Below are 9,183 nucleotides of genomic sequence, written 5' to 3' on the forward strand. Positions count from 1 at the left end.
GTGTAGGGATCTATTTTTCTGCATGCGAAATGTGGAGATGTTCCAGTCATATCACTTCCCAAATGAAAGGGCCTATTTCACACACAGAGAACAGTGTTTCTCTTTCCTTTCTTCTGTTCTCTCCTTTCATCTGTTCTGGTTTGGTCCAACAAAAGGCTGACAGCTCGCACAGTTTGCATAAAGAACACAAAAAGATCTCCTGTCTGTCAGCAGCACATAAATGGGGGAAGATCACATGGAAATGTGTTCTTTGTGGATTCTTACCATGCACGTTTGCCAAGAACACTTTAATCCCAATCTTCTGATAACTGGAACACAACTAGAAGGGATGAGAGGGGAGAGAGAGGATTAATAATGCTGCCACTCCAGTAGATATAAAGTCTTTTACCCAGGGCTTTACACATGTCCTGGGGATGCTGAAGGAGAAAGCCACACCAACCTTCTATTGAAGAGGGTAAACATCTTTACCTGAGCTGCCCAAGAGAGCAGAAGGTACCTGGGCGATACGTTGCTTGGCTATGTTTGCAGTACAGAACTAACCTTGCCCAGTGCTTTTGTGCCCATGAGGTCAACAAAACACACTCCACTCATGTCCAGGATGATGGTGTGAAAGCTGATGTAGGGCGGTGCTGTCATTATGGGGTCAACATCTGCTGTAGGCATGACACTGAAAGTGCTTCCTTGCAGAGTAGTGGTGCTGCCCAGCTCACTGGAGGTGTGCACTTGCCCAGCGCCATTGGCGGGTGGACGGAATGTGACATAGGAGATGCTGGCACCGTTAGCAGTCGTCTGGTTGTTATTGGTATCTGTTGGAGAGGCGCTTTCGAAGTCTTTCTGGAGCTCTTGCAAAGACAAGGTCTACAGCAAAGCAGAAATGCACAGTCAGGGCAGGGCACAACTATCAGCAGAAGCTGAGATCCTGACATGTGAGCTCACCTGAAGTATTCAGTGGCATGAAGTGTTTTAATCTGGACTAACTCCGGACTGGTGCTAGACTGACTGTCCCTTGGGGTTAGAGTACATTAGGTTAATTTTAAATTATTCCTGTTCACATGCTCCAAGACTGCTCAGCAATGCAAACCAAATGAAGCTGGGATGACTGGGAAACGTGCTTCAAAGGGCACTTTTGAGCTGACATGCTAACATAGATGCATGCTTAGAGAAAGAGGGCAAGGCCAGTTTCTAGCAAATAGTTCACCACGTCCATTCTAGCCATCTCTACGGCTTTCTTGCTCCCAGCCATTTCCAGTTCTCCTGCATCTTAAGGTTTTGGCTATTGGCAGGAATGGAGATGTGAGTGGGAAGGAATATGGTGCAAGAGGTGGTAAATGTGGCTAGGAAGACAGTGCGGAAAATCCTATATCGAGAGGAGCTGTTTGATGGGGACTTGGGGTCTTATTGATCAACACAGGAACCTGAACGGAGTTACCTTGTTCTGCCTCAACAAGAATTTCGGTAGCTTTGTTGGTGGTTGTGCTGTCCCCTTCTCCTGCCGTTTCACATATTTCTTCCTGGCTAAGTACACTTTACCAGGATCCACCCCCGTCTGTGGAAAAGAGAGTTTTCTTTGAAAAAGTCTGTTCAGCCCTGTAGTCAGGGGCTGTTATTTCTTTCCTGCTATTTCCCAGCCTGTGGCACGTGGTGCAGGAGGACAGCACCAGTGTACACCAGCATGAGGTGTTCCTGATGGCAACCAAACAGCAACATCTTCAGTAACACAGGGCACCTGCACATGCAGGGAGGAGAGACTTGCAGTGGCAGGATGTCTCTGCTGTGGCAGAGTTTGGAGGAGGATACCTGCCAGGATTGAGGCATAACCCCTAAGATGAGGTCTACAAACAGTCCTGAAGGTCAGGGAGAAAAGGATGGAAGAGTAGAAGATGGACGTGACCATCTTCCCCGGTTGTCCTAGGCTTAATTATCACCACGTAGCAATACAGGGCCATTTGGGATTGGCTGCAAGCAGAAATTTGTTAGGGCATTGCTCACCTTGGCTATAATCTTCTCGCGGAATATCTCTGAGTTGGCAAAATATAGTGGCGAACAGTAGGTCACAATTTTAATCCCATTAAGTTCGTGTACCTGCAACAGAGACAAGAGGTCAACCCAGGCCTGGTGGGGGGTGTGTGAGGTGCAGGGTGGCCGGGATTTTGGGCAGCAGAGAACTGGGGAGGTCAAACTGAACAGCAGCAATCCTGCTACCCCTGAAACGAGCGGGAAACGACCTCGCCGAGACAGAAACATGGACCTGAGTTTCCTGACCACATTGGGTACCAGGGGCCAAGAACAACGTTTTCTCTGAGGATGCTTTAGCTTCTGCTTACCTTGTTGTAGGCTTTAGGGTTCTTGTAGATGTCAGTGGAAGTTACTTGGCCCAGGGCAGAGCCGTTACGGCTAGGAGAAAAGAGGCGATCAGAATTAGAGTAAATGCTGCAGGGGAAGAAAACTGCTTCGCTTCACATTCCATACCAGGATTTGAAAATTGGCTTTATGAAAATACTTAGATTTCATCCCTTGCAGAGTCTACAGGGCAAAAAAGAGTCAGCAGTTTGAGATCCCAGACTGGGAAATATTAATAAAGGGCTTTGATGGATTAAAGATGGTGTGAGAACTTCATGCCAGTCTCTGCACATATTACAGGGGTCTTTTATGAGCAGGATTTTCTGCTGGGAACTATGCAGGTTGCTTTTTGTGCTGAAGTAAATACCTGCAGACTTCCCCCTGCCTTGGGATGTGCACATCGCTACCCGTGCGCAGGAGTGGGAATGCAGGCAGTAAATTAGCGCCTGCCATTCCTGTTTGCACATTCCAGGGGCTGGGGAGGACACCTGCACTCCCCCAGGCTCCCGCCACACGTGCCTTCCAAACATGGGCCAGAGGTCAGTTATAAAAATAATCTGTCATTTATTCTGCAACTGGGAGATTTTCTTTCTCTTTTGGTTTCTGTAGCTATACCGGGTACTTACAACTGGGTATGGAAGACCACAACCAGCACGGAAAATCCCACGCCCACAGCAACTCCGTAGGGAAGGCTCAGGAAGAAAGCGGACAGGAAGCTCACCAGCCAGACCAACTGCAGAAAGAGAAGAGCATGGCAGGTCCTGCTACTCTACCATGGGCTGGAGCACAGCAATGGATGGAAAATGGCTCTGTGCTGATATTCCTGACCCAAAGACCTACACCAGCTGAGGATCAAAAGACCAAGGCCTGAATTCTGCAGCTATGCTAATTACACAGTTTATTGCATGCTTTCGTGTGAAACATCGCTGCTGGGAAGCTTGCCAGAAGCCCCAGTTTTCCAGCCATAAAAGCAGCCAGTGTGTTTCTTCACAGCTGCATGAACACCCGCACCACTCATTCGGTTCGAAAGGTATCAGCCTACCTAGTGAGGAGAAGGCTCCTGCAGGTCAGACCATCTGCTGCTCAGGAGCTGCTCCCAGCTCCAGGAAAGCTCCTGCTCTCAGGCAGAGCATTTCAGACGGAATGAGCATCTATCTGAAAACTGCCTGAGCACCTCCTATAAATGACCTGAACACAGAGCGGATTTGATGACAAAGTATGACAGAGCATACCAAAACCTGCTCCACCTCTCAGCTCAGAGCTCTGTCGTTTGTCATTTTTATATCTTAGCACTCGAGCATCTCCCTCCATACGAAATGAGCCCTGCCTAAGCATATAAACGTGCCCTCTGAGAATCATTATCACATTAATTATAATCCCATCCTCAAGACTGATAAAACCTAACTTTGACCTTGGACAAGTCAGGGTAACTTTGATGACTTCAGCATCTTAATTTATATGCATGATGCATATAAATGGCAAGTAAGGGCTCCATCCAGACTTCTCATTGGGCTGTGTCTGTGGAGCGATGCCTGCAGTTAGCACTGAAACACAACCAGACTTGAGGTAATGAGCACCGATGGTCTGACGTCACCCAGAAATAGTCTTCCCTGTTTTGGGACAGGACACTGAATCTAGTTCAAATGCCAGGGAGATTAAGGTCAGGGGAATGCAGTTCACTCCATTGGCATCTGCCTGGTCCCCACGCTCCTGCACATGTAGGCTGTCCGTGGTTGCAGCTCAGTGGAAACACAGCACGGCTGGGCAGTGGGTCTGGCTGTGCCATGGAGGACAGATGATTCACACGTGCCAAACCAAAGAGGTTCCTGACAGCCCTTCACCTCCGCTGCGGTGGCAGAGACACGCTGGCGAGGCGATCCCCAGGCAGCACTGTGCATCTCTGCTCTGTCCACCTCAGGGGTCTGCCCAGACGCTGGGCTGGGGGCCATGGAGCCCATGGGGCTGGTCTGTGCTCCCTTCTGCGAGCTTGGATAACAGGCAGCAACCTCACCCGTCCTCACATGAACTGCCAGAGCTGGCCCAGACCTTCCATCCTACCCACCAGGCACCAGCAGAACCCATTCAGAGATGCGCTGAAATCGCCATAAACCATTCCCAGCAGAGAACTGCATCTTCCCATCAGCGACTTTCCCTCTCCGATGGTTCTTGCCTGCATAACTATGTCAGCTCAGACCAAGCGTGTCCCTGATCCTGTCAGTCTGCCAGGCTCAGTCCTAAGCATGGACCAATTTTTCTGTAGCTCGTGCCCTGCGCTAGAGCGTGCCTTCACGTTGTGATCGCACCCCTGTGAAATCTCTGCCTGGACTGCTAACCCATCTCTTCTCCAGCACCTGTTTGAACAGTATTTTGGAAAAGCTCTTGATGACTCAGGTCAGCCCCTTTGGACTCCTGATTTCTCCGATAAGGCGGTTTGTCGGGACCTGACAGGATATTGGCTCAGTGTCCACACACACCACTCAGCCGTGGGAGTCCTGTTCAAACACTGTCTTTTTATGTCAGACATTTCCAAATTCCGTTCTCACTCCCCCGCACCCCCTGCCTGGGTTTATACATCAACCAGTGCCTGGAGTCCTTATCGCTGTGAAGGGCTCTCCTCACCCTGGAGGGCTATTGTGTGAGTTTTTAAGTCATGACTCCTAGATATTGAGCAGGGCCGGTTTGGCTAGTTCTGGGCAAACAGGCTCCCGCCGTTGATTGGCATTTAAACAGAGCAGGTAATAGTTCAGGCCTCTTTCATATGTGCGCTAAGCATGAGAGTGCTCAGCTGGGCAGGACAGGCTCTGCCGCTGCTCAGGACCTCGTTGGCGAGGGGTTGGAAGCATGACCACACCGAAAGAGTGAAACCCACCTTCTGCGGGGGATGCAGACCACCCTCCTGCCCCCAAAAGCCCGCCAGGGGCTGGGCTGCTCGCCCTGCCTCTGCCTCCCGCTGCCAGGGCTGAGCTGGCAGGGCTGGCAGGGGGATGCCTCCCCCCCATCCCCAGGCACTCACGCAGTCCAGCTTGCTCTTCTTCCACAGGTAGAAGGGATCAGCCAGCTGCTTGAGGGAGTTTTTCAGGTTCACTGCGATGAGGGCTCCCAGGACAGACTGCAAAGGAGAGGGGATCGTATCAGCTAGGATGGGGATGAGCAGCGAGGATGTGCCTCGTTTTGCAGCAGATGCTTTCTGCTGTGTCTCCCTTCCTTGGCCCAGTTATCACAAGGGAATGAATGGGAAAGGGTGACGCTCACAAAGCTCTTGCTTGCATCTGGGCATAATAATTTAGACCATTCTCAGTGCAGAGAGGACCCCAGGCCAGGAACAAACCACGCTGTGCAGCAGTTTGATCAGGGGTTTTTGGAGCAAGACTGTGCTTGGCTGTGCCGAGTACGTGCCGCAATGGCCGCACTGTTTGCACAGAGGTTTGCGTTACCTTTGGAAGAGGTTCGAGGTAGATTCCCAGAGCCAGCATGGTCACCATAACCACCATGGCCACAAAGAAACTTGCCACCTGCAGAAAAGAAAGAAATCGCTTCAGTAAACAACAGGGTCTTCCTAAACCCTTTCTGGGTCTTCCCTCTCCTGCTGCTTCAGCCAACGGCACAACCGGTCACTGCAATATTTTGTGTGAGCAGACGATTACCTTGGAGAAATAGGCTAGGGTTTTGCAGATCTCACAGATAACCCCAAACTCCCCTCACATGGTAGCTCTGCTCAATCAGGGCAGCCACGCTGGGAATGCAGAGCAGATTTACAGCCCCACATCCCCTGGGCAATCCAGGGAACCATCCAGGGAATGAAATGGGGCTGGGGAGGGAGGAAATTCTTCTTTAACAACAGCAATGTGAAGCACTCCTATATGGAGCTTCTCCAGACCTGCGGCAGTGGACTTGTGGTCAAGTAGGGTCATGTAGGGAAGGGAGGAGGAGAAGGAGGAGGAGGAGGAGGAGGAGGAGGAGGAGGTACTAACTTGTGATTTCCCTCCTGCCCCATCGACGGCGAGAGTGACGGAGAGAGCGCAGCAGATCACGTGGATTTTGAAGAAGGATCCAAAGAAGTTGCTGCAGCCCAGGGCCAACATTTCCTGTAGAGATGGGGGAACATGGTCATCAGAAGGAACGGCTGCCCATCCTGCCCTGCCCGTGCCTGTGAGCTGCCAGGCAGGAGAGCAAGTGCCCGTGCCTGGGGTTTCTGTGGCCAGGGAGGGGACCTGAGTGCCCTGCAGTGTGTCCCAGACCCTTTCCTTCCAGTAAGAGCTGGGATGGGCTCTGGTATAGCAGGGAAACCTGGAAGCACAATTCCATATAAACATGTTGTCATCTGTTGACACACTAAGGGCAGGGCTTCATGTGGTATGTGTGGCTGTTATTGAAAGCTGCCACTGTGCCAGTGATGACAGAAGAGGATTATTTAATGTCCTGCCTCTCACAGTATCTAGGTGACACACCAGGAATCCAGGTCTTTCTCCGCTCAGTGAGAAATACATGTGCCTCGTTGTGCTCCAACAACCTGCAGAAATGCTGTCAGTGCCAGCACTCAGGGCTGAAGCCTCAGGGCTGGAGGGAGAGCAAAGCAGAGAGCCCAGCCTAAGGCTTTCTTCCCTTTTGCAGGCTCTCTCCAGTCCATGGGAGATGGATCTGCCATGTCCTTTTGACCCCCATGTGGCAAGCTGCCACGTGAGCCTGCACACATGGGAGCAGGATGTCTGTTTTAAGCAGAGCACGTTTGAAAGCTTCCCATTCATGCAGCGGGGTTTTTCTTTCACGCCTGAGAGCAAGAGAAACGGTCCTTGACTGCATCTTTCCAGACCGAGCGTTACCTGGTTGGGGTCCACGTCATAGCCATGCTTGGCCGCCAGCGTTCTCCCCATGGCTAAGTTGATCACATAGCTCACGATGGCAAGCGAGAAAGCTGTGCCGATCATGTCCTTCCACTTGTTCACCAGGGGCAGGGTTGGCACTGGGAACCTGCACTCAGAGCAGAGGCGAGAAGCAGTTGTGACACCAGTGTCCAGAAGCTGGTGGAGTAGGTGAGGAGCTTGGGTGTTCAGGAATGACATAATCCATGGCTACACTGTGGACGGCGTGAGTGGATGGTGGCCGTTGTGTAACAGGGCTCGGCAATGCTGCCTGACTGTCCTGGAAGCGGACTGTCATACAGCAGGGAAGAGGGAGGTGTTTTCCCAACTGCAGGAGGAGGAGAAGGAAGGAAAATTATCTGGAAGTTGAGTCAGACCTGCACATGCACTTACCCCATGCTGATCTTCCCAACTATTGGCATGCCGTACTTCTCGGGCATGTTAAAGCTGCCAGAGATTGCAGTCGCAACTATTACCTGAAAGTACGGAGAATAAAAGAGCCGTAAGCAGAAAGAGCACGAGCTCTCTCAGAAGCACGAAGCTCGCTGTGCTCCCTGCGGCTGACAGTAGAAAATTAGCACCAAATTCAGGCTAGGAAAGGAGAGAACCTCCCCAGTGGGAGTTATGTTCCTCATCCTCAGCATCACCAGGATGCGGGTACAGTCTAATAGGGACAGGCTGGGCATCAGAGGTCTCCTCCGTGAGGACGGCCCAACTTCTGACCCCAAGCCATGTGGGGGTCACGGCATCTTCACTGTGTGGATGCTTGACATGATGGGCCCTCTGTGAGCAGACATGGGCATCCCAGGGCTGTAAGATGAGGGGAGGGACTGTGTCCCGGAGGGTCCAAGGGATGGCTTGTGCGTCACTTACAATGATGATCTCCATGGGGATGGGCATCCGGATCTTCTTCATGTACTTTAGGTTGAGCTCCTTGACAATGATCAGGAGCACAGCACTGACCAAGGCATAGACCAGGGAAGCCACGTTGGTGCCAGGCAGACCTTTACAAATATCAATGAATGTCTAAAGGGAAGAGAAGAGGAGAAGGTGTCACGGGGAACCAGAGACTCTGGACAACACGTGGAGAGCACTTGTTACCATAATCAACTGTAAACACCCTGCGATGTGACAGAAGAGCTAGAAACCCTGCTGCTGAGAGAAGGGCAATCAGCCCTGGGCCTCTGCTGTCTGGTGAAATGCAGTTCTAGGTGCATCAGTGGAGGATGCATCCATGGAAGAAGCAGGAAAGCCCAGGAATGGGTAAACCTGCTCGTAGGAAAAGTTTCTGTCGCTAACAATTGTGCAAACTCCTGCTGTAAAGCAACACAGCTCACATTCTCCCCCAAATCCCAGACCCATTTTGTTATTTCTATTTAGAAACTAGCAGACAAGGGCTCAGGTAACACTGTGTAGGAAATACAGCGGCAGCAGGGTAGGTGTGCTGGGCTGGGAGCAGTGCAGACAGCCGTATTCACCCTCCCGCCACCCTTCCCTTCTCTCCGAGCCCCCCATTCCCTTGCACGGGTGGCAGCAGTGCCTGTGGTGTGTTGGTCACTGGGGGAGGAGGTGCAGGGAAGGCCCCTGTCCAGAGCACCCACTTACATAGACGATAGCTAAGGGCCCGGTGTAAGACGGGACTGTCAAGCCGAAGACGTACTTGAGCACGGAGATGAGGATCTGCAGCCCTGCTGCTGTCATGAAGCCCCTGATGAAGGACTCTGAGAGGTAGATAGCAACAAAGCCAAACTGCACGAATCCCAGGCACAGCTAGGGTAGGACAGACAAGGCGTTATCAGAAGCATGCCAGCCTGAAAGGACGCGGCGCAGAGCCTGAGCGTGCCCGTGCCAGGCAGGCTGCTCTGCAGGGAGAGCATCCCTCCCATGCAGGGCTGAGCAGGCTGTCCCGGAGCAGGGATGGGGAGAGGAGAGCTGCAGCGTGCTGGGGCGTCACCGCCGGCTGCTCCCCTGCCCCAGGGGCTGG

The 9,183-nt window shown here is 52.0% G+C and overlaps 1 protein-coding gene across 1 annotated transcript in view; it reads right to left on the bottom strand.

Moving 5' to 3' along the window:
* Positions 1 to 9,183, bottom strand: part of SLC26A9 (solute carrier family 26 member 9) — a 13,762-nt gene that overhangs the window by 2,067 nt on the left and 2,512 nt on the right. The window contains exons 5-17 of the mRNA XM_009647819.1: positions 8,805 to 8,969; positions 8,073 to 8,225; positions 7,593 to 7,675; positions 7,161 to 7,308; positions 6,312 to 6,425; positions 5,775 to 5,852; positions 5,354 to 5,449; positions 2,967 to 3,073; positions 2,325 to 2,394; positions 1,990 to 2,082; positions 1,430 to 1,546; positions 541 to 858; positions 265 to 319 (exon numbers count right to left, since the gene is read on the bottom strand). Coding sequence (XP_009646114.1) covers positions 265 to 319; positions 541 to 858; positions 1,430 to 1,546; positions 1,990 to 2,082; positions 2,325 to 2,394; positions 2,967 to 3,073; positions 5,354 to 5,449; positions 5,775 to 5,852; positions 6,312 to 6,425; positions 7,161 to 7,308; positions 7,593 to 7,675; positions 8,073 to 8,225; positions 8,805 to 8,969 — 1,597 coding nt within the window. The remainder of the gene's footprint in view (positions 1 to 264; positions 320 to 540; positions 859 to 1,429; positions 1,547 to 1,989; positions 2,083 to 2,324; positions 2,395 to 2,966; positions 3,074 to 5,353; positions 5,450 to 5,774; positions 5,853 to 6,311; positions 6,426 to 7,160; positions 7,309 to 7,592; positions 7,676 to 8,072; positions 8,226 to 8,804; positions 8,970 to 9,183) is intronic.

The sequence above is a fragment of the Egretta garzetta genome, unplaced genomic scaffold, assembly GCF_000687185.1.
Source record: "Egretta garzetta isolate BGI_Z169 unplaced genomic scaffold, ASM68718v1 scaffold640, whole genome shotgun sequence".
Lineage (NCBI taxonomy): Eukaryota > Metazoa > Chordata > Aves > Pelecaniformes > Ardeidae > Egretta > Egretta garzetta.